Source organism: Rhinatrema bivittatum, chromosome 2 (genome assembly GCF_901001135.1).
Source record: "Rhinatrema bivittatum chromosome 2, aRhiBiv1.1, whole genome shotgun sequence".
NCBI lineage: Eukaryota > Metazoa > Chordata > Amphibia > Gymnophiona > Rhinatrematidae > Rhinatrema > Rhinatrema bivittatum.
Genome location: NC_042616.1, coordinates 152,328,725 through 152,354,533, shown reverse-complemented (window position 1 = coordinate 152,354,533; position 25,809 = coordinate 152,328,725). Strand labels below are relative to the sequence as shown.

Genomic DNA, 25,809 nt, shown 5'->3' with positions numbered 1-25,809 from the left:
CAGCGGTCCTTGGGCTAACCTCGCGAACTGCGACCCCCACCTCTTGGGCCAGGCCCCAGTTGTGGCAAGATGCCGCTCCCCTTCGCTCCAGGCCCAGTTCTTCTTTACAGCAACATGCCACCAGCTCGCCTCATGGCTAGACGCTTCCAAATCTCTGCCGCCATGCATCCCCCTAGGCATGCGCATGGCCAATGCTGCCAGATTTAAAGATCCCATGGCAGGAAAAGCCCTGTAGCCTGACCTGATGATTTCACATGACCAGGCCTATAAAAGGCCCTCCAGACCTTCACTTCTTTGCCTTGGCAACAGGTCTCCATGCTCCAGTGTTCCTTGTCTTTGGTTCTTCAGTTCCAGTTTCACTGTCTTCAGTTTTTCCATGCCTCCCTTGCTGCCCGCTTGTTCTTTTCCTTGCCTTCTGCCCTTCCTTTCTGTCCCGCCATTTCCCTGACCTTGGCCTGACTCCTGGTCACTCTTAATCACTGCCTGCCACTCACTACTGCCTGACTCCCGGACACTCTTGATCATCACCTGCCACTGACTTCTGCTTGCCACCGCAGATGCTGTACCTACTCCCACTCCGACCCAGCTACCTCAATGGATCTCTCTGCCAACAGCAGAGGCCCCCACCTAAGACCTGTCGGCCCCAGCACCCAAAGGCTCAACCTGAGGGGAACGTGGGCTGGTAAATGCAAAGCTACAGCTGAGTCTCTGCTTCATCCAGGTCAGCCTGTCAATGGTGGGGTCCTGCAGAGCTCCTACCTGCAGGTTGCATCAACCCTGCCTCGGTTTAAGGATCCATGAACGCATGTCCATTCTGTTGCAGATCTTAGTATCATCCGCACAAAAGACAAACTTTACTTTCTATCCCTTCCGCAATGTCACTCACAAACAGGTCAATTCATTATGGTGCACACATGCCAAGCGCTCCACTGTTAGCCCCGTTTGGATGTGCGTTTTCGACGCGCTATTATTACCTCTTATACAGTAAAGGGTAATAATAGCACGTGGAAAATGCGCGGCCTACCCCACCCCGAAACTAATAGCGCGCGCTCAACATGCAAATGCATGTTGATGAACCTATTAGTTAGTCATGCTCAATACAGAAAGTAAAATGTGCAGCCAAGCCACACATTTTACTCTCTCTGTACCACTTGGATATTGTATCTAGCAAGGCTGTTGGTTCCCAGATAGATGATAATATCAACTTCAGAGTCCTTACTTTCTTCTTAGATTGCATTGACTATCTGAATAGCATTTCTACAAGCTGATGATCCTGGAAGGCTTTTAACTATAGTGTTTCCCTCGAAGATAGTTTCCATTTTAGTGCCTCTGATGATTGAGTCACCCAGCACAATGAACTTATTCTTATGTTTTTTGGTTGTATAATTTAATTTTTTAGTGATTTGGGTTTCTTCCTTCATTCATTCATTCCCTTCAGATACCACTTCAATCTCCATCGCTAGTAGAGATGTGAATCGTGTGATCGATCGTCTTAATGATCGATTTTGGCTGGGGGGGAGGGAATCTGATCGTCGCGGGTTTTTTTTTTTTGTTTAAATCGTAAATCGGGGGAGGGCGGGAAAACCGGCACACTAAAACAACCCTAAAACCCACCCCGACCCTTTAAAATAAATCCCCCACCCTCCCGAACCCCCCCCAAAATGTTTTAAATTACCTGGGGTCCAGTGGGGGGGTCCCGGTGTGATCTTCCACTCTCGGGCCATGGCTGCGTTAATAGAAATGGCACTACCATACGGCCATACGGCCGGCGCCATTTTGCAATACGGCCATACGGCCAGCGCCATTTTCCAATACGGCCCGAGTGCAGGGAGGTCGCTCCCGGACCCCCGCTGGACTTTTGGCAAGTCTTGTGGGGGTCAGGAGGCCCCCCAAGCTGGCCAAAAGTCCCTGGGGGTCCAGCTGGGGTCCGGGAGCGATCTCCTGCGCTCGTGACGTCGGGGACAGGAACCAAAATGGTGCCGGCGCTACCTTTGCCCTGTCATATGACAGGGCAAAGGTAGCGCTGGCGCCATTTCTATTAACGCAGCCGTGGCCCGAGAGTGGAAGATCACACCAGACCCCCCCCCCCCCCACTGGACCCCAGGTCATTTAAAACATTTTGGGGGGATTCGGGAGGGTGGGGGATTTATTTTAAAGGGTCGGGGTGGGTTTTAGGGTTGTTTTAGTGTGCTGGTTTTCCCGCCCTCCCCCTTCCCCTCCCCCGATTTACGATTTTTGACGATAAATCGGGGGAATTCCTATTGTATCGCGCCTCTAATGATTTTTGACGATTTAAAATATATCGGACGATATTTTAAATTGTCAAAAAATGATTCACACCCCTAATCGCTAGAGCTTCTTCATTATTTAAGAGAGAGTGGCGGATCTAAGATGGCCGACCGGTAGCAGTGCACGGCGTTCAGCACTCCTCGAACAGAGATAAAAAAACTTTTTCTTGCTGCAATTTTCTTGAAAATGGGACGAAAACGTAAGCCGAGAGGTGAGCCATACCCTATAGCCCCCTCGAACGTCTCGGTCCCTGGTCCGATGGACGCGCACGTCGTGAGGATAAACCAAACAGCAGAAGCTCAGCCGCTGGAGAGAGGGGGAGGGGAAGATGAGCTACCCTCTCTCCCTGGCTCATTATCACCATTGAGCCCTGCACAGGGAACCCCCCCCCCCCCCGAGAATCCGGCCGCAGTATGGAGTTCTCCGGAGTCGGGAGTACCGCCGTCGGACCAGAGAGTCCATCGTCAGAGCTCCATAGGGTCTGATAAAGGAGAACCCGCGACCATGAGCCCAATATTAACATCGGGCAGATCGGGGAAGTGAACGGGACATTGCTGAGGGAGTCTGCTGGAGCTGAAGGAGGTATCCCTGAAAGATCTACAATTGCTGTGGTAAGACCAGCTACATTTACGCTAGAAACTATCTGGGAGACTTTAGTGGACCTGAAAGTTTCTATTTTGTCGCAAATTAAAATCTTAAATGACACAGGAAAAGAAATGGAGGAAAAGTTAAAATTGTGAGTAATGCACAAGTGGACATGGAACAGCAGATTATAATTAATCGAGATAAAATCAAAAATATAGAGTTAACCCAAACTGCAATGATAAAAGAAAGGAAGAACATATCAATGAAACTGGAACAGATGGAAAATGTAATCAGAAGTAAAAATTTAAGATTTATAAACTTTCCACAGATATCTTTAATACCCCCGAGAGATATCTTTAAAAGGTACCTACAGGAAGTGTAACAGGTTGGGGAAAATGAAATGCCACCAATTTCAAAGATTTTCTATCTTCCAAAAGCAAAAAGATCAACAGAACAGAATGGAGGATTAACGTCTCTAGTGCCTACTGCTGACCAGCCCTTGAATATTTCCACCTTCTTAGAGACTTCGGACACTGAACTTGCTACACCGGCTACTTTAATAGTGAATTTGGTATTGGAACCAGACAGAGATTGGTTATTGAAATGTTGTCTTAGACATAGAAATGATCAGTTTCTAGGATGTAATGTAAGAGTTTTCCCGGATGTTGCCCGAGAAACCCAAAAGAGGAGAAAGGTCTTTCTCCTAATGAGGCCACAAGTGATTCAGATTGGGGGAGTTTTTTTCCTTAAGTTTCCGTGTAAATGCTTAGTAAAGCATAATGGTAATTCATATGTATTTTATGACCCCCCTCAGCTGTCTCAGTTTTTAGCAGGGAAAACTCCTGTGGGCTCCATAGAACCCTGTGATAATGTTCCCAGTTCCCTTTGAAAAGAAATTGGTTTAGAATCCTATACTGATCGGCTTTAATTTCTTCAAGTATTTCACAAATATTTCTTAAGGTTGTGTATATCTAGCCCTCTCGACTTGAGGACTTAAGTTAAAGAAACAATAATGTTTAATTCTTTAATGATTTTCTTTTTGTGAACTTATTACTTATTTGTTTTCTTGTATTTCCAATCAAGAAATGTATCTTGTTTAAATATGTAAAATTGCATAAATAGAAAAAAAAAAAAAAAAAGAGAGTACAAGTTATTGGTGAGACTTCATCTGGAGCAATGTTTCCAAAATGGGATACCCTATCTCCAAAAATATATAGACAGATTAGAGGCAGTCCAGGAATTCTTTTCCATAAGCCCTATGAAATGAGACTTAAAAACCTAAATATGTATATCCTAGAGTAGAGGAGGGAGTGGAGGAATACGATAGATATATTCAAATATGTTAAAGTTATAAATATATACAAGAAGCAAGCATTTTCAAGTAGAAATGAAGTTCTAGAATGAGGCTCAAAAGAAGTAGATTCAGAAGCAATATATAGAAATATTTATTCACAGAAAAGGTGATGCAAAAGCCTCCTAATGAAGGTGATGGAGGCAGAAGCAATAATAGAATTCAAAAAAGCATGTGATAAGTACTGAGGATTCTTACTTGTGACGAAAAAGCCATAGATCATCTAGGATCTATTCTAATGTAAAAGGAAGTAAATTGGGCAGACAAGATGAGTCTTATAGTTTGTATGTGCCACTAAATATACTTGGGCAGCTTTGGCGTAAATGGTAAAAACACAAGTCATAGAAACATACAAACATAGAAAATGACTATTTTATGAATTTTATGTTTAATTTATGAAAGTATTGATTATTATACACTTAGAACTGAGGATAATGTGGGTTATAAGTTTTAAAAATAAGTAAATAGATTCTTAAGTCTGATTTCATATTGCTTTTTGTGCAGACTCTGCACTATTTTTGTTACCCTTCTATGGTCTGTCTAGTCCATCTATATCAACATTGGGAATCAACACCCAGGAAAAGGATCTAGGCGTTGTCATGGATAATATGTTAAAATCCTCTGCTCAGTGTGCAGCGGTGGCTAAGAAAGCAAATAGAATGCTAGGCATTATTAGGAAAAGAATGGAGAATAAAACAGAGAATATCATAATGCCTCTGTACAGCTCCATGGTGCAACTGCACCTTGAATATTTTATGCAGTTCTGGTCACTGTATCTCAAAAAAAGACATAGCAGAATTAGAAAATGTAAGGGAAGGGTAACCAAAATAATAAAGGGGAAGGAATGATTCCCCTATGAGGAAAGGCTAAAGAGGTTAGGGCTCTTAATCTTGGAGAAGAGATGGCTGAAGGGAGATATGATAGAGGTCTCTAAAATTATGAGTGGAGTGGAATGGGTAAACACAAATCGGTTGTTCACTCTTTCATAAAGTTCAAAGACTAGGAGACATTCAGTGAAGCTACTAGGTGATACATTTAAGACAAATAGGCAAATAGCAGAAAATATTTTTTAGCTCAATATATAACTAAACTCTAGAATTCATTTCCAGAAGATGTGGTGAAAGCTGTTAGTGTAGCTGGGTTTAAAAAAGGTTTAGACAAGTTCCAAGAAGAAAAGTCCATAAACCATTATTAAGTTGGACTTGGGGAAATCCACTGCTTATCCCTGGGATAAGCAGCATGGAATCTATCGAAATTTGGGATCCTAACAGTTTCTTGTGACCTAGATTGTCCATTGCTAGGATAGTGGGCTTGATGAACCTTTGGTCTGATCCAATATGGCAAATCTTATGTTCTTTGGTGATATGGCATTTGTCTTGTCTGTGTCATGACTGGATTGTAAACTCTCTTATGTCTGTCTATACAATGCTGCATATGCCTTGAGCACTATAGAAATGATAAATAATAGAGATGTGAATCGTTTTTTGACGATTTAAAATATCGTCCGATATATTTTAAATCGTCAAAAAATCGTTAGGGCCACGATACAAAACCAATTCCCCCGATTTTTCGTTAAAAAATCGTAAATCGGGGGAAGGGGGAGGGCAGGAAAACCGGCACACTAAAACCCCCTAAAACCCACCCCCGACCCTTTAAATTAAATCCCCCACCCTCCCGAACCCCCCCCCCCATGCTTTAAATTACCTGGGGATCCGGCGGTGGTCCAGAACGGCGGCGGTCCGGAACGGCCCCCTCAATAGAATCGTGTTGTCTTCAGCCGGCGCCATTTTCAAAATGGCTGCCGCAAAATGGCGGCGGCCATAGACAAAAACGATTCGATGGAGGAGGTCGTTCCGGACCCCCGCTGGACTTTTGGCAAGTCTTGTGGGGGTCAGGAGGCCCCCCCAAGCTGGCCAAAAGTTTCCTGGGAGTCCAGCGGGGTTCCGAGAGCGATTTCTCGCCGCAAATCGTTTTCGTACGGAAAATGGCGCCGGCAGGAGATCGACTGCAGGAGGTCGTTCAGCGGGGGTTCCGGACCGCCGCTGAACGACCTCCTGCACTCGATCTCCTGCCGGCGCCATTTTCCATACGAAAACGATTTGCGGCGAGAAATCGCTCCCGGAACCCTGCTGCCATTTTGCGGCGGCCATTTTGAAAAATGGCGCCGGCTGAAGACAACACGATTCTATTGAGGGGGCCGCTCCGGACCGCCGCCGTTCTGGACCACCGCCGGATCCCCAGGTAATTTAAAGCATTTGGGGGGGGGGGTTCGGGAGGGTGGGGGATTTAATTTAAAGGGTCGGGGTGGGTTTTTGGGGGGTTTAGTGTGCCGGCTCACGATTTTAACGATTTTTCACGATAATTTACACACCCAAACGGCAACAATACGATTCCCTCCCCCTCCCAGCCGAAATCGATCGTTAAGACGATCGAGGACACGATTCACATCTCTAATAAATAATAATAATAGTGAAGTCAATATTCAAAACCATTTAACCAGATAACTCACAAGTTATTCAGCTAAATGACAACTTTTTGAATATTGGGGAACATATCTGGCTAAAATCTAGCAGGATAAAAAAAAGAGGAATGCTTGGAGCATTCTGGAGCAGGGGAAAATTATCTGGATAACTTAGCTGATTTTCAGTTGTATCTAGCTAAGTTAACCAGATAACTTTATTTTTTAACACTTTTTTTTTATACCGGCATTCGTAGGACACATCATGTCGGTTTACAAGTAACTGATAAAGGAAAGGAAATTACAATGAACAGGGGAGGGGGTTAATTGGAAGATATACAAAAGTACAGGAGAAGAGATTCAGCAGGAAGAGTTACAACTATTTGCATTCATATTAGGATTAGAAGTGCAAATGAACTAATAAACAATGTTAAGGGGCATGTGCACTTAAGATATTAGTTTATGAAACTTATTTACAATATGACAGAGGCAAGTGCACGTATGTACAATTAAAAGCTGGTGCAGGGGGGGGTTGGGAGGGATGGAGGGAACAGGGGAAAAGGAGTGGAGGGGGTGGAGGGAATAGGGTGCATTAGGGTGGGGGTTCTTTCAGGGAGAGGTTGCTAGGGGGTGAGAGGGCGGGGTGAGAGACAGGGGGCGCTTGGGGAGGGAGCAGGTGGGGTACAGGGATGGTAGGAGGGAGGGTACAGAGGTGAATTGGAACTGGGGTGGTTCAAGGAGAGCAGTGACTAGGATTGAGAGGAATTGGGGTATGCCTGTTTAAAGAGCCATGTCTTGATTCCTTTTTTGAAATGGCTCAGGGACGGTTCTAAGCGGAGTTTGACGGATCTGCCTCAGAGCGTGCCTAAAGTTATTCAGCCTTGTTTAGGTGGATAACTTGCTACTTAACAGGATATACTGAAACGATATCTGGATAAGTAGCACGGTTTGATTTAAAAAATGGTAAATTAACAAATCTACTCCCACCCCCAATATTTAATAAATGGCCCTGTCAGGCTGAGTACCCCCACTCCCAAATACCTCTGAAAGGACATAACTAAATGTTTGGGGTCTGCAGGTCACCCTCCCAGATTCTAGATAAAATAGCCCTAAGTGCCTTTTCATTTCTTCTTTTCCACGCCCTATCCCAGTCCAACCTCTCACATCCACTTGGTACCTTGAAACATTGAGGCCTTGTGTCGGAAGCGCCATACTCAAGAATGATCCTGGTCACTTTCAGCATTGCTATGAGAACAATGCTAAAGGCGGCTGGTATCGCTGTTGAGCACGGCAATCCCAGCACAAGGCCTTAATGTTTCAAGATACTGGGTGGTATAGAAGCCAGCTGTGTGAGAGCAGGGAGGGGATAATTTGTGTTGTGTTTAGCTCCCCCAATCATTTTGAAAAACTGACTCCTATGCTGGATAGGTTGGAGTGGTAAGATCCGGTTGGGAGAGGGAATGGAGAGACATTTAGGGCCATTTTATTGCTAACCAGGGAGGGGGCTGGGAGGAGGCTGACTTGCAGACCTTAAAACATTTTATTATGTCCTTTTGAGGGGGTTTGGAAGATGGGGGTGGGATACTTGGCCCAGCAGGGCCCTGTGCTAAATGTTGGGGGAGGGATGGGAATCGATTTGTAGGCCCGCAAGTTACCTTTTTTTTTTTTTTTAAATCAAAACAATGCTACTTAACTGGATTATCTTTTCAAAAATCTGGTTAAGTGGCAAGTTATTCAGCCACATGAGGCTGGATAACTTTAAGACCTAACTGGTTATATACAGATATAGGGCCTCATTTTCTAAAGTATCACAGGCCTGCGATACTTTAGAAGATGAGGGGCGGGGAGCCAAAACGGGGGGCGGGCCTGTGCTAGCCGGCAGCGATCGCTCCGTCGCGGTGTGATTGCTGCCGGTTTCACACCCAATAGCGCCACCATAGGAGGTGTAGCTATTGGGAGCGAAATAGGCAGCGAAAAGGCCCTTACCTTTTTGCTGTCCGCAGCGTCGGCGCAGATTCGGCCCCGGTGACGCCCCGACTCCTCCTCTTCTGGGGCCGACTCCGCCCCCATCCTGGTATCGCACGCGATAAGGGACTTTTCGCGTGCGAAAGATCCCTTATCGTGTGCGAGCGGCTTGGAAAATGAGGCCCATAGCTGCTTAAGTTGTAAAGTTATCTGGCTACATGAAGCTGGATAACTTTAGGTGAGTATATTCAGCGGGACTTTTATCCCACTGAATATCGGGAACAAGTTATCCGGCTAACTTGCCATTCACTGGCTTACTGAATATTGAGCTCAGTAGGTACAATCTCCAGAATTGGACATAATATGCCAGATGGCTTATACAGAGTCATTATTACCTCCTTTATTCTGTTGGTAATAACTGTTTATTTACCCTGGCATTCTTCTGGATTTGGCCATTGCTTTCTGATCCTGTTTTGCAACCTTATTACCTCTCTATCTTTTTCTTGTTTGGTACATATCAGTATCTTAGCTCCAATTGTGTACTTCTGCCATCATTTCTACATCCCAACTAAATGACTCTATTTTTTGCATTGAATCTTAGTTGCCAGACATTTAACAACTTTTCAAGCTTTCTTACTGTAGATGACTCCTCATTTTGACTGTCTATCAGGTGTCTCCATGCTGTTGCAGATCTTAATATCATCTTCAAAAAGAGAATTTTTTTGTACTAACACTGTTGTAACTAACAGTCACTTGCAACACTGTTGCAAGTGAATGAATACACTCAAATCAGGGTTGAGGAATTCACTTCAGGGTGCCGTGGATTGGGATCAGGCTCACCTGCGAGCCAAACTGGGAGAAGGATACCTTAAAGAGCACAATATTCACACAAACATTGTCCTTCTCAACATGAAATAAAATTTACAACAAAATTAACCAGATCACCAAGATATACAAAAATTCCCTTTCAAACACAACCTAAAGTTACAGGAAACAGTTCAAATCACAAAAATCACCATCCACACTCTCCAAAAGATTTTTCCCCAAAACAGATCTTCTTTTCTTCACCCTCCCAGGTCCTCTAGGGTCCCAGAAACAAACACAAGGTCTCTTTTCACCAGTTTCAGTTACTCACAAGAGGTCAGGAGTGGCTCCAGGACAACTCATCCCCTGTTCTGTGGCAGACCTAGTTTCCCCAGCTCTGTACTGATCCTGCATGTCCCCAACACAGTTCCTTCTTGCTCTCTGTAATCTCCAAATTCTTCAGTTTCTCACTCCATACTTCCCTTTGAAGGCTTCACAAAACATCCCAACTACTCCAAAGAACTATACTTTTTTCTTCCTCCTGTGCCTCATGGGAGGCAGGGTTTTGTATCTTCATTTTCCAGCAAATCCCTGATGTTACAGCATGCACAAACTACCAGAACACCTCTGAACTTCCACTGACCTTCCACAATCTTCCATTGTGAAAGATTTTCCTTGAAAAACATAATTCCCATTCTTTTTCATTACCAGTATGCCATCTAGTGGCCATTATTTTTTCTTTGGAAATCTCCTTTGTGCCACATATCTCCAACAATAACCTATCTAGTTTTAGTATCTGTTTAGATTATTACAAATCTTGCTGATAAGACATGGGGGTTGGGGAGAGGGCTTTGGTGTTAGATTAAGCATAAAAACTGGTATACTCATCTATCCACAATGGTGGAGATGCAAAGAATGGACTAACAAAAACTGATTTAGGAGCAATATCCTATAGGGTTGGGAAGAGGGGTAAGTTTTGTTTTTGGGGAGCTTTTCCATCATGAATTTCATTTCATGTAATGTTTATTTAGTTTCTTTAGTTAAAAAAAATGGAAATAAACATTGAAACCCTCCCACCAGAAAAAAACCAACCCCCCCCCCTGTAAAAAAGGGAAATGGGGTGGGGTCTCACAGGGCCTCCTGTTCCTCCCACCCATCCCTCCCAACCAGAAAAATGCCAGGGCCAGGATCCTTCTTGGCCCCCACTTACCCGATCTAGGGGGAAGCCACAGATGAGGTCTAGGCCCCGACCCAAGTCGAGGGTGCCATGTTAATGTACAGCAGCTAATTCAACTGCCATACATCAAAAATGGACTAGTGCTTTTTAATATATTTATAAATGATCTGGACAGGGATCGGACGCATGAGGTGAAAAACATTTGCAGATGACACAAAATTATCCAGAATAGTTAAATCACAAGCTAATTGTGATAAATTGCAGGAGGACCTTGCAAGACTGGAAGATTGGGCATCCATATGGCAGATGAAATATAATGTATACAAAGCAAATTAATGAATATAGGGAAAAATAACCCATGCTGTTAAGTGCCATATTAGAAGTTGTCACCCAGGAAAAAGATCTGGGTTCATAGATGATATTACATTGAAATTGTCAGCTAAGTGTGCTGTAGTGGTCAAAAAAAACAACAGAATGTTAGTAATTATTAGGAAGGGAATGGCAAATAAAACGGAGGATATCTTAATGCCTATGTATCACTCTATGGTGAGACCATATCTTGAATACTGTGTGTAGTTCTGGTTGCCGCATTTCTAAAAAGATATAGTGCACTGGAGAAAGTACAGAGAAGGCTGACCAAAATGGTAAAAGAGCATGGAAGTCGGCGAAACAATGTGACAAGGCGATAGCTAAAGCCAGAAGAATGCTGGGCTGCATAGAGAGAGGAATATTGAGTAATAAAGGGAAGTGATTATCCCCTTGTACAGGTCCTTGGTGAGGCCTCACCTGGAGTACTGTGCTCAGTTCTGGGGACCGAAGGGACAGAGACAGGATGGAGGCAGTCCAGGGAAGGGCGACCAAAAAGGTGGATAGTCTTCAGCGAATGACTTATGAGGAGAGATTGAAGAACCTAAACATGTATACCATGGTGGAAAGGAGGAGCAGGGGTGATATGATACAGACTTTCAGATACTTGAAAGGTTTTAATGATCCAAAGTCAATGACAAACCTTTTCCATCAGAAAAAAATCAGCAGAACCAGGGGTCATGAGTTAAAACTCCAGGGAGGAAGACTCAGAACCAATGTCAGGAAGTATTTCTTCACGGAGAGGGTGGTGGATGCCTGGAATGCCCTTCCGGGGGAAGTGGTGAACACTAAAACGGTGAAGGATTTCAAAGAGGCATGGGATTAACATTGTGGATCCATAAAATCTGGAGGATGTGAATGAGGAGAAGAGGCATGGGGGTGGCTTGCAGGAATGACGCCTACTACCTGGTGATTAATACCATTATTCAATAAACACACACACGGTTAATGTGACTCCAACATTGCTCAATGCCTCAACGGCAAGAGAAAATGTGGAAAAAAGGACTTGCATTCACAAATAAGCGGGGGTGTAGCTTGCTTGTTGCAGCGGTTACTACCCCAAACCAAATAAGCCTGATACTTCACTTGGAATACATATCCAGCACAGCTCACTGCTTCAATGGCAGGGGGAATGAAGAAAAGAGGATTTATATTCAGACAACAACCAACAAGGACTGAATTGACAGGCTGGGTAAACAAATAAGAGTGGGAGTAGCTTGCTTATTGAGGCGGTTACTACCCCTAACCAATTAAGTTAGATAATTTACTTTGATGCGGCTCCAGCACTGCTCTCTGCATCAATGGCAGGGGGGAAGGAAATTGGAACCAAAAAGTTACCAATAAGGGCCAAGAGTAGTATGAGAAAAATAAGTGTGAAAGCTTGCTGGGCAGACTAGATGGGCCATTTGGTCTTCTGCCTTCATTTTTATGTTTCTATGGAACATCTCCTCTATGAGGAAAGGCTAAAGAGTTTGGGGTTTTCAGCTTGGAGAAGAAACGGCTGAGGGGGATTTGATAGAGGTCTACAAAATCATTGAAAGGACTTGAATGGGTTAATATAAATCGTTTATTTACTCTTTTGGATAATACAAGGACTAGAAGGTACTTCATGAAGTTAGGAAGTAGGACATTTAAAAAAAATCAGAGACATTTCTTTTTTTTACTCAATGCACAGTTAAGTTCTTGAATTCATTGCCAGAGAATGGGTTTAAAAACGTTTTGGGTAAGTTCCTTGAGGAGAAGTCCATAAACTGCTATTAATCAATAGGGAATAGCCACTGCTTGCTGCTGACATTAATGGCATGGGATCTGTTTAATGTTTGGTACTTTCCAGGTATTTTTGACTTGGATTGGCCATTGTTGGAAACAGGATACTGAGCTTGATGGACCCTTGGTCTTACCCAGTATGGCATATCTTATGTTGTTATGTAAAATGGCATCCTCCACCTTGGTCGTTATGCTAGAGTTAATTAACTTTGGTGCAATGACCCCAGCGTACAGTGTCAAATGGCGAAGAAGTGCTGAAGACAGAAGATGCTGAAGAAGAGCTCTGAGGCCTGAGCTCTGGACCTGGGCCTGACCCTAGGACCAAGCGTCAAAACCTGGCCTCCAGGCCGGACCCCCAGTGTCAGGCCAGGGTCCGGGCCAAGGCCCCAACTGTGGGACCTGGCTTCCAGGCTGGGCCACAGGATTGGGCCTGGGCCTGGGTTCTGACCTAGGTCAAAGTGAAAGCGTTGGGACCTGACTGCCAAGCCAGGCTGAGACCCAGGTGTTAGAATCTGGCCTCCAGGTCAGGACGCGGCTTCAGATTTGGTAAGTATTGAGCTGGGGGTCATCTGGAAATTTCCCAGTCCTGGGCCTTTGCTTGGCTCTCGGTCTAGGTTCTGGCATTGGGCCAGGGCCTAGGCCGAGTTCTCTGTGTCATGGCCCCATCGTCGGGTCGCATCCTATGTCTAGGTGAGCCCCAGGGTTTGAGCCTGGACCTAGGCCCAGGTGCCAGAGCTGCACTCGGCCAGGACCCCTGCTTTGGGTCTCTGCCTATTCCCTAGGTGAGGCCCTGGGTTTGGGCCTAGACCTCGGCCTGACTGGTGATGTTTTATTTTTTAAATAAGTTTTCAAAATAAAATGAGATTCCTATAAAATTTGTCTGAATTTAACTCGGTCTGTTTTGAAAACAATCAGTAACGAAATAGGAAATTTCATCTTATTTCCTATTTTGTTTCTCCAGAATGCCCATCTCTGATATCTTATAATCATGCTTCTATGACTGGAAGTTCAGTTATATCCTTAGCAGTGCAGTCCAGAAAAACTGGACAGACTAAATGTTCCAAATACCATTGCCGACAACAACAATCAGCCATTCTTCCCTTGATCTCATCCTTCCCGGTAGACCTTCTGTCCACAAGCACACTTAAGTGTTTTCCTCCTGGTGGACTGTAGGAAATCAGGAGCTGGTCGTAGGCCTGACAATAGCAGCAACAAGTTATAACTGCCATGCAAGTTGGAACTGAAGCAGCATGAGCTCTGCTCCAAGTTTCCTATGTAAACTTTCCATCGCCGCCTTCTTCTCACTTTCATATGGATGGCAGAGCTTTGGAGCCGAGCATGCGCAGACTCAGTCCTGGCCCACGGGCCTTCACAATGTGCCACTTTGGCACTGCCAGTCAGGCCTAGTATCAAATTTTACTTCTGAAGAAAAGTTCCCCTGGGGCAAGGGGAGTAGGGGAGGATGAGAGAAGTTCTGGGAGATGGGGGAGAGTTTGCTGACATGGAGGCCGGCAGCCGGCAGAATATCGGCAGTTACATTGCTGATTTAATGGTTCTGCTGGCTGTCAGCCGTCTTTAATGAAAAATGGCCACGAACCAGCTGGTTGGCAACCCCAGGACCAAATGTTCTATATCTGCCGTTATCTATGTTACTATGTAATTTTTATTTTGCAGTTTTCCGGCATATGGTTCTTAAAGACACCAGAAGTGTCTATTATTTATGCTGTTTTATAGGGCTTTCTTTTTTATTGTCTTCTAATGGAGAACCTGCAGAGACATCATTCTTCTACCATTGTGAAAAATGATTTACTGCAAATTGTCATGGACTAAATCAATTCCTACAAAGTTCAGTGTCTTAAAATATTGCTTTTTCAGAATCCAACACATTATATAACAATTATTCAGCGTTGCACAGAGTATTATGTGACCATGAAAAAAAAAAATTACTAAATCAATAGGTCCTGCTGTGTTTTTTTAAGAGCTACCTGAGAAACGGAAGCCATGGTATGAAAGAAATATGGTCTTTGGGAAAGGATCCTAATTTGTGGAAGAGCTTTGACAAAAAAAAAAAATGAGAGGCTTTCCTCGTTGTTCCAGGGACCTTGCTGTTTCCAAGCTGTTTACCCTTGAGATGCAAAATGGCAATCTGACATGGAACAACAATACCGTGTGATGTGAGTAACTGCGTGAAGGGCTCCAACTAAATACTGGGCATGCGCAATGATATGAAAAGCCTTCTCCCTCCCTCCCCAGCAAGGATCCTGAAGAGACGGACTGAACTTTGTACTTGCACATGTCATTGAATATATTTTGTACATGATTGCAAAATGGTTTTCCTGCATGCTGAAAATTATGTAAAGCCCAAGCACAACAACAGGGAGGGAAAATGTGTAGATTCCTTCTGAGCTGAGAGATCTCTCATTAGGGAATAATTTTTAAGTTGGAGGATCAGGGTGGGGGAGGGGGTGTTATGTTACCATTTTGATTTTGCTGGGAAGGGAGAAGAATAATCCTTTCCAGCCGCGGAGACGGATAGTTGCAAAGCAGAAGGGATGAGGAAGAAGGAGCGTGCAGCAGAACATGGCTAGGAAAGGAGCAGAGAGGCTGCACGGCTCAATGTGCACATGTTTTGTGAGAATCTGTGCCGGGCGCTGCAGCTGCGGACCATAACTGAGCTGTCTGGCTAATGAAGGCCACCTGGATCAGGCTTCTGAAAAGAGCCAAAGGAGGACGTTTGAAGAATTCCGATATCTGTGTAAGCCCTTTTGCTTTTGTGTGATTTTTTTTTCCCCTGCCTGCAGTGATAAGAGCAAAAATGCTTATTTATGACAGAGTAGCATTCCCTTTCTTGTGGTGCTGAAGGGAGAAGCAGAATTCATCATAACCTCTGTTATATTTGAGTGTGTAGTGGCTTGTATCATCCTAGGATTATTCTGACATGTACGGATTTTATGGATTCTGGTCGTGTACTGCAGGTGTTTCTGCAAATGGACCAAGGTGGTTTTCTTATATTCTCTTGGGTTAGGAGAGAGAACAGGTGAGAGAGTGCATTCAGTTCCCGAAGTGGGATGTCATGGGTTAAAACTCAGCGCACATTAGGCAGTTGTGTATCTTGCCTTTTTTTTACCTCATTGTTATATTTCATTTTACTAGTTTCTAAGTGTCTTGAAATACTCTTGTTGATTTTTTTCTAGAACTATCCTTGAAACTGCTGTATTGTATGTCCTTTATCTCTGCAGTGCACCATTACCGAGATACCATGCAGAAACTGGCTATCAAACAAAAAATAACTTATCACAAGCTCTGGGAAACAGTGTATGGTATTTTCCATGCAGAAATTCTCCAATGCATTTATTTTATGTATAGATATGTACATGGCTTTCTAAATGAAGTGTGTATGAAATGTATTCCCTTGTTTTAAATGGTGTATAAAATACTTGCAAATAAAATGTAGAATATTTTAATATAGATCTCGCTGCTGGACCTGGGTTCTAATGCCTTGTTTTGCTACTCGTCTGCTTTTCCCCTGGCAGGGTTCGGCGGACTCCTATACCAGCCGTCCGTCTGATTCAGATGTGTCTCTGGAGGAAGATAGAGAAGCATTGCGGAGAGAGGCAGAGAGACAGGCCCAGGCACAGCTGGAAAAAGCAAAGGTACAGTCAGACATTTGTCTCATACTGTGCTTATTAAATGAATTGATAGCTTTTTGTGTCTTTGGCCAAATTTGCTGTTATTGAGAATATTTGATAGTGATCAACAAAAATATGCATAGAATTTTATAAAAGACTTGGAAAGATTTCTGAACTATCCATTTGTACTTGTACTACTCAAAGGTCTAACTGAAGACAGAATTTAATATAACTGAAATTAAAATGTGGGGTTTTTAAAATAATTTACATTGAAGATGGAAAAAGAAAAAAGAATAGGTAACAATATTTTCATGTCTTTTACAAGTATCATCAGAATGTCTGCAACTGTCACTGATGTATCAGCAGTATACCTTTATTCTTCTCACCGTCTCATTTTTGCAATATTTGAGGAATATTGTCCTTATAAAGACCTGAAATGATATCAGCACTTAATCATTTAGACATAGTAATTGAGTTCATGTGCTTGAGAAAAAGAAAAGAAACATAAGTGAAATAAAATTGAATTTCTAAAATAAATATCAACAGAATCTCCAATAATGTTTTCTTCTTTACTTTATAATGTAATGCAAAGCCAAGTCGGCAAATCAAGTACTTTTCATATACAACAAAATTATCTGAACTTGCTAGACAGCTTACATTTTATCTTATCCCTCGTCCATGCATTCTCTTTCTCCCTCAGAGCTATAGGGGTGTGCAGGAGAAATGTTTCTGGGTTTTTGCCATGTCGTCATTTTGTTTCATTTTAGCGTATACTGTTTTAGAATAGAGGGCAGTAAAACCCAACCCCCGTTGCCATTTTTTTAAAGTTCCCCACGGGCCTCTCCTCTTGGACATTTCACATTCCCCTTGATCCCCTGAGGGCTACTCCTTGACTTGCATTTCAGGTACCTTAAAAGCAAAACTTCCCCTGGAGGCAGGGTCAATCCCCAGTCACTCCTGCCCTACCGGTACCATTTTGGATAATGGCACTGGCTATTTGCCATACAATAAAATGGCACAGCACTATAGGGACCCAGGCAGTGTATGTGACAGTCTGGAGGTGCCTATGAGCCCCGGGAGAGAGATCTTTACAAAATAGCAGCTAAGTTTGGGTTTTGTTTTTTTTTAATGACAGCAGCAGCACCAAACTAAAGGAAAGCTAACAATATTTTGTTCAATTTTTTTTTCATTTTTTTCAAACATAAAACGAAACAGGAAATTATATTTCTTTTTTCATTTCAAATGACAGCACATTCCTATGAAGTAATGTATCATGAAGTGATCGTGACCCTTAAATAGTTTCTCATTAATGTTATTAATGAATGTAGTTAGCTGTTCCATTTCTTTTATATCCCAAACTTCCCTGAACCAATCATAAAATGTGGGGGAAATGCTGGGATTGTTCCAATTCCTTGTAATAGTTAATTTCCCAGCTAGCCAAAATGGGTGAATCTGGAGATTTGTACATTTTGTTAAATTCCAACATTTCTTTCTCTATTGGAGATGTGCAGCCCTAAAAATTTCATTTCACTTTGTTTTTTCCTTGTGGATTTTTTTGGTTTTTCTTCAGTTTGTTTAATGTTTTTCTCAGTTCAGTTCATATATACCAAACTGAAAAAGAAAAGGAAACTCAAAGCAAAAAAAACCCCAAACAAACCTTGAACTGCTATTTTTGAAAAAAAAAGGGTCTCTGGCAATCCTGGCTGGGCCTTCCCGGGCCAAAAAACTGCCCAGGCCCTGCACCAGATCCCTGGGCCCAAACTGCACCCAACACCAGGAGCTGGTCCTGACCAGGGGTAGACTCTCCAACCTGTGTAAAACTGCTGGGGTTGGGAGCTCCTACCCTGGTGCACACTTAACTCCTTTCTAGATCTCGACTGAAAAAGGGCAGGAGCAATACCCAGTCTCTCTTGCCTGGGTCCTGATGCTTTAAGAATGTCATTGTCTGCCTGAAGAATGGCAATAAAGTGACATTACTTTGTGCTTCTTCCAGTGCCATTATCATGTACTGCTGTAAAAATATATTTTTTGGCACATTTTACACAGGAGTGGGCCTTGGCTGGGCCTAGTTTGTGGCCTAGGCCCTAGCACCAGGCCCATTTTGGCCCTAGGCCCTGAAGCCAGAGTTATACCAGATTCGTTTTTTGGCCCGAGGAGGCCCAGCCAGGGCGGTTGAAGGGCCTGTTCTTCTTCTTTTTTTTTTTTTTTATGCTATGAATACAAAAATGCCCAAAGGTTTTCAGGTATTTTCATAGGAGGCTATTTTTGGTTCATTCCATTCAGAATGAACCAAAAATGGCCTCATTAGTTGCATTTTTGGCATTTGTTAGAAACAAATGCACATTCCTATTCTCTACTATTAAGATCTTTATCTCGGTTGGTATCAGTGTACTTATTGTAGCCACTATTGTGCTCAACATAGTAAACCAGAAATTGTTTATTACTAGACAATAAAATATTATTTGGAGAAGCAAGCTCTTTGTATTGCAATCCCTCCAACACTTTGCCTAGAATATGGTTAATTTATAGTATAGTTCAATATTTTCTTACATTTTTGACTGTTCATTCTCTGTACCGGGATGGGGGATATTTCGCTCTGTTAGTGTTTCTTAAATAACAGAAGTTATTCCATAGCAGAGAACTCTAGATTTCACTTTAATCCCTTCAGATTAACTGCTGAGAATAGAATTGCCTTGACAGGTGTGATATCCCTTAAAGTATAGGTCTTATTTTGTTTTCACTACGTCAAATGTTTTGTCTACAAATATTACAAAAAATAGTTTGCATCCCTTACCAGTTAATTATTCCATGGTTGTTGATGGGAAACATGGAGCAGTTAAACTCGGATGATGCCCTCACTGCAGGTAGTGCTAAAAAGATGGTGCTTAACCTGCCTGAGGGTGAAACATGATTGAATCGTGATTTCCAATTATCTCCTATGTATCAGACCCTAGAGTCAGTCTTGTCTGCAGCAGCTGTGCCTGGGACTGAGTTTAGTTCTGTGTCACCAGCTGTGGTGGGTTTTTCATCTATTAAGTTTTGTGATGCCTTGTGGAAGTCTAATATGGAGAGACCTGTTATCAGTCTGGAGGATGTATGGCAAACTATAGTGACCCTAGAAAGAACAAGGAGTAAAAGACTTGGACTTTCTTCTTCAGCTGAGTTAGTGAAAGGACAATTATCTGCTGTCCAATTAATTACTGAGGGACATGATAAAAAGATGAAAGTGTTACATTCTCGGAACCTGTTGTCTCAAGAGTTTAGAGCTGCTTTAGTTAAAGATCATAGAAGGTTAGAAACTTTTAAGACTAGGTGAGGAGCTTAGAATCCTTGTCTACTTAGTTTTCCTAGATCTCTCTTCATCGGTCCCAAAGAATTAATTAGAAAATACATAAAAGAAGGTTTGGCCTTTCTGAGGAGGCATTGTCCACCTTAACCAAGGTTTTTTTATTTGCCTTTTAAGAAAAAGGATGATAGAGCTTTAGATACCTCTCCTGTTTTGTCTGAAAGCTTGAATTTAACTAGTTTCTTACAGCAATCAACTGAAGAAGTGAAGGATCATGCTACTTTATTGATCGATTGTGCTTTGGAGACTGATAAAAACCTTATAATGAGATTGTTCTTCAGTAATCAAGACTTCTCTTTCCTGAGTCAGAAGTTCTGGGTTTTCCCAGATGTTTGTAAATAGACCCAGATTAGGAGGAAATCTATTCTTCCGTTACGTGAAACTGTGTTTGGTTTATGGGGAGAATTTTCTCTAAGATATCCTGCTAAATGTTTAATTAAGTTGAATGCCAGTAGATATGTTTTCTTTGATTCTAGCCAACTGAAGGAATTTCTAGATAGCAGAATTATTGTAGTGCCTGCTTCCACTCCAGAGTCTGTTTGAATGTTTTTTATTTAGAATTCTCTTAGTCAGCAATTTGCTGTTTTTATTTTTATTTTTCTTTCTTTTCTGTGGCCCTTAGCTACTCTTCATTCTTTTGGGGTCTTGATATAGGATATTATATTAATGTATATTTTTTATGATTGCTTATATTTTGATTTCTTTGTTCATAATACTCTATTTTTCTGTCAAACATTCTGACTGCTTGGTATTGTATTACTGAAAAAAAGAGTATTCCAAAATATGGATGTCCATAACATTATTATTTTAAATAACAGAATTCCACAAAATGTATATTTGTATTTTCTTGGCTTAGTTTATTCTCTGATTAATTGTGGTCTGATTTGTGCCCAATCAACTTTTCAAGAAGATGCTGAAGACAGTTCAGAGTTGCCAAATAACCTTCTCCAGTCACAGGAATAAGCAGAGGCAACATGGATCTTGCAGAGCAGATCCAGAAGTTGTAAACTGAACATAAACAAGATTGCTCCAATAAAACCTGTAGGGCTTTGGTGATAGCCAGGAATGAGCTGAATGCATTGCAGATAGCTCAGGTTGACAAATCCCTATGCTTTACCAAGCAGACGTTTTATGAGAGGCAATAAGCCTGGTTCATATTGTCAGAATGTATTTTTCAGGTTCAGCTATGAGCATTATAAAGGACAGTCAGGGTGTGCTAAGATACTTTATTTTGGAGATTGCCAGTATATTCAGAACTTGTTCTATATCTTTATATAGAGAAACTGGATAGGTGTCAGTGAATGAAATTGAAAGATTGCTAGATGGAATAAAATTGTTTTAAGATACTAGCTGAATTCAGAGAGGACCTGGTGACCCCTATATCAGAAATGAATATCCTTATGACTCTGCAGGCAATATCCCTTTGGAAGAATCTGGGGAAAATGTAAGCTTCATTTAGACTTCTACAAATATGTGTAGATAGAATTGGCTCCACTTCTTAATGTACTATTTAATATAGCTGTGAGGGAGTATACAGGAAACTCCTTCAGAACACCTTAAAGGACTGGCCACAACTATCTGGCCTGGTCCTCCTTAAGAGCCAACCTAGCAAGGGATTCTGGGTCCATGGAGGTTCCTTTCAGCACAGGATATGAAGACAGGGCCAAGCAGGGTTGGAGAGGTCCCAGGAAGAAGGCAGGAAGCAATTGTACAGACGTACCACTTATGGGTATGAACTTTGAACTGCTAAGGTCTACAAAGGTAGGCAGCCTGTTGTTCTGTATTTTTATGTTGTAAATAAAGTTGTGTATGAAAATAGCCAGAGTCTGCTTCACTCATTCCTCCTGGCTGTTTTCCCAAGCCGTGGCTATTCACAGCTATCATATATGGCAGCAGCAGTGGGACCATGCTAACCTAAGTGGGAAGCACAGACAGGAGCCCACAGACACAGGGGGGAAAGCCCCCCCCCACACACACACAGATTCACTGGATTTTATTTTCTTTCCTGGGGCCTGGCTGCAGGGACATCCTGGAGTCTGTTATAGCAGGTGAATAAATCCAGCCCCACCTGAAGTAGCTAGGGTCTGTTCTGTCAGTAAGGGCCAGACAGGCCACAAAGGTCTTTATATTTTCTTTCTCCCCTAGCCTGGAGAGTCACCAAGCTTTGCTGCTTACTCACTTTGATAAGCAGAAAGGAAAAGTTTTTTGTTGAAGAGGCAAAATGGACCGGATGATACAGGTCCTTGTGGAGGGACAGACACAGCTGTAAGTTGTTGTACAGACCTAGGGGGTTCAATATCACAGCTTATAGATCAATTGAAAAGTTTGCAAGAAGAGATGGCCAAGCAATGGAGTGCCATGGTGGTGGCACTGAGAACAGGTACAGTGCAACATATTCAAACAGTTCCCATGTTACCAAAGCTAGCTCCGGGAGAAGACCCAGAAGATTTCCTCATAAAATTTGAGCAGACAGCCCAACTAGCTGAATGTTAAGAGGCTGAATGGACTACCTATTTGGGAAATGTATTGACCGGCGAGAGTCAAGCAGCATATCAAGTTGCCAACCCAAATGGATGGGCTAGTTGTGCCACTATTAAGGCAGTAATGCTGGAAAGGGTTGGCTGGAACCTGGAGGCCTATCAGCTATGGTACTGTAAAGGGATCCTTTGCTCTGGAGAAAACCCCAGGAACCTATTCATTGACTCAAAGATCTTGAGTGGAAATGGCTACAGCCTACTGGAAAGTCAGGCCAGGAACTGGATGAGATCACCTTGCTTAAAAAAAAAAAATCATGTGATGATGGCTATGCCAACACACCAAGCTTCCTTTGGGATCTACAATAGAGGTGGCCGACATCTTCTATCAAGCCCAGATTGCCACTGAATATCCTGCAGTACAGAGGAGAATAGGGGCAGACCCCATCCAGGAACCTGTTGATGACCAAAATATTAGAGAGGCCCAGCAACCATCTGCAGGAGAGTGTTCAGAGGACAGCCAAAAAGCTGCTCAGTCTGTTTCAGTTGTGGTAGGCGAGGCCATTTCACCAAAGACTGTGGGTATATAGGCAACGAGCCCATGGAAGTGCATCTGCTAGTACAGCCTATCCAAAAGGCTGTAACGTTTGCTAGCTCAAGTGAATCCTTAAAGGAGGAACGATTCTGAAAACAAGAAGAGAGGCAAGGAGGTACCTCTCCACCTGGGTGTTGACGGTCCAACTCCTTTTTCCTTTTGTGCCCTTCATGCGGAAAATGGGCTTGAAGACACTGCTGCTTATATGAGAAGGAAAGAGATGGAGAAATCCATGGGGAAAGCAATGAGGGTAATCTGAAAAAATCCTCTACAGAATGCTCCTTTTGTAAAATGACAAATCATACAGATGAGGACTGCCTGTGGCTAGATAATACAGAATGGGAACGCCAGCTGGCAGAGCCGAAAAAAAAAAATAAGGGGGAAGATGTTTTGGATGCCAATCTAACAAGAGTTTTACAATTGTAACCTGCTGTATGGATCATTGCCTGGACATAGTAGTTTTGTGATCCCAGTGGAAATGGAGGACCTTCCCACACAAGCCTTGATGGACTCAGGGAGTCAAAGGACTCTTCTCCAGAGTAACTTAGCCAACGTAGTACTGCTTAATCTAGGGAAATCAGTATTTTTACCTGTATAGATGGGGACCAGCAGCAATACCCTACAAGTCAGTCTGTACTGACAATCCTGGCAGGTCAGAACTGTGTAGAGGTTGGAGTCCTTCCTCAACTCCCATACCCTGTGGTACTAGGGTAAGATTATCTATAATTGGCTCACTTCACATTTAGCTTGAATAGCTCAGCTTGCAATGATTCATCTCTGCGGGAGAATTTCCCATACAAAAACTTGGCTTCATATAAAATGACTAAGCGATGAAGGTACCAGCAATGGAGGAAACATAAGCAATGATTAGGAACTGCTAGGAAAGAAAATATTAATATGAACTTCTTGTCTAGTGAGGTCTCCCTTGTACAGACAGATGTGCACCCTAGGAAGGCTGAGCTGAGGGGGGAGGGTATGTGAGATAGTGTATAGGAAACTCCCTCAGAGCACCTTAAAGGACTGGCCACAGCTATCTGGCCTGATCCTCCTTAAGAGCCAACCCAGCAAGGGATTCTGGATCCAGGGAGGTTCCTTTCAATATAGGATAAGAAGACAGTGCCCAGGAGGACTGGAGGGGCCCCAGGGAGAAGGCAGGAAACTGTTGTACAGACATACCACTTATAATCAAGGACTTTGAATTCCTAAGGTCTGCAAAGGTAGGCAGCCTTTTGTTCTGTATCTTTCTGTTGTTGTAAATAAAGTTGTGTGTGAAAACATTGGCCATCTATTCTGCCCAGCATATGTTTAGGGTTGTAACTGCAGATTCATGCTGCTATCCCTATTCAGAAATGTTACACCAAACGTTAACACACGTTATCTCAGTTCTTAATTTCCATTCTTTTATAACTAAGAATCCTCTGTTTATCCCACATCCTTTTGAATTCCATTGCAGTTCTTGTCTGAATGCTGTTTCTAGGCATGTGTATTAGTTTCAAATGAAATCGAAAAATGAAACAAATAAGGGCTAATTTGTTTGTTTCTTTCTGAGAACTCTGAAATGAATTAAGAGGGTCCCATGAATTAAACGAATCCTGTTTTGTTTCATTTGTTTGAATTGGAATGATTTCTAAGACATTATAATGAGTGAACTCATAGAAATCATTGGAAAGCAACAGGTGCATATGTGTGTAGAGCAGGCAGTCAGCAGAGAAGGGGAAGATGGGCATGTTAAGGAAATGAGAGGAGGGACATATATCACAGTGAAGCATTTTGCCAATCTGACTTATCGCTGCAGACCGGATACAGCAATGCTGATCTTGAAAGCTGAGCATGCCAGAGATTTGCTCTGCAGTGCTTCTCAATACATTGTCTGTGTGAAAGCATAGCTCTGCTCTCTGAGCTCTTGGTATTTTCTGCTGAGGCATATTTTATAGTTTCACTGTGCCAGCCCATCAATATTGATTTTATTTAGTGCTTTTTTATACCGGCATTCATGATACAATCATATCATATCGGTTTACAAGGAACCGGGGTAAAAAAACATAACCTTAAATATTAATCTAGAGGTGAGAGGCAAAAGTTACAATGAAACAGGGGTAATGGAACTGGGGGAAGAAGAAGACAAAGCAGAAAGTAACTCAATGGCAGAAACAAATATTTACAAGAGAGGAAAGCAAAGCAGTGAGGCAGATCTGCATCACAATATCTGTGTCTCATTGCAAATTTGTGTTGCTTTGCTTGCAGTTGCTATTCTGTTTTTCCTTTCTGGTGATTGAAGTCTTAGTATACTTGACATTAGTCATTTATTCTCTGTTTGCCTGGCAGCAGGCACATTGTGGGCAGTGGGCACTAGGTAGTACTAGGCATAAGTGAGCAGTGAGGGCAGGGCAGAGAGTGCAGCTTTATTGTGAAACCTGTCTGTGTCAGAAAAATGGTACAGACAGAGCAAACAGTATGACACTCACCGTTGCCTGGCAGTGGGCACTAGGCAGTGGACATTATAATATCACTGTGAAATATTAAATCATTGTAATCTTCACATCCCCAATGACATAAAAACAATCATGTCATTGTCAGCGAAAAGCAGAGTAATTGAAATAAATGCAAATGTGTCTAAAATTGGGCAGGTTGGCACTGTCAAGTCAGCAAGAACCCCAAAAGCAGTCCCAGTATAGCAAAACAAGAAGAGATCAAATGCAGGAGGAACGCCCCAAGGCTCTAAAAGAGGTTACCACTTACCAGCAACAGTGCCATAAACCCTTGATGGCATCTCAAGTAGCAAACTGACACCAAAAGTGTCAGTAGCATCCTAAGTTAACATGAAGGGGGAACAAAGCAGAAAAGATGGCAGTAAAACCTCCAAGGCAGGAACTGATAAAGAAGCCAAGCAGCACAAAGAGTGACTTAAAGGTGTAAGGTTTGGTTATTATCACACTTAGCACATCACAAAAGATGCTCAAGAGAAACCATTTTGATATACGCATGTGATTAAAACAGAGTAAT

The 25,809-nt window shown here is 42.7% G+C and overlaps 1 protein-coding gene across 4 annotated transcripts in view; it reads left to right on the top strand.

The window, feature by feature from the left end:
- The window catches only part of CACNB2 (calcium voltage-gated channel auxiliary subunit beta 2), a 731,917-nt gene that overhangs the window by 462,496 nt on the left and 243,612 nt on the right, over positions 1-25,809 (top strand). For 2 of the 4 annotated variants that reach the window (XM_029588747.1, XM_029588745.1), the window contains exons 1-2: positions 15,029-15,517; positions 16,296-16,415. In XM_029588747.1, coding sequence (XP_029444607.1) covers positions 15,449-15,517; positions 16,296-16,415 — 189 coding nt within the window. In that variant the 5' untranslated portion in view covers positions 15,029-15,448. Of the gene's footprint in view, positions 1-15,028; positions 15,518-16,295; positions 16,416-25,809 lie in introns of those variants that run through there. The other 2 variants (XM_029588744.1, XM_029588746.1) reach the window with 1 other exon arrangement.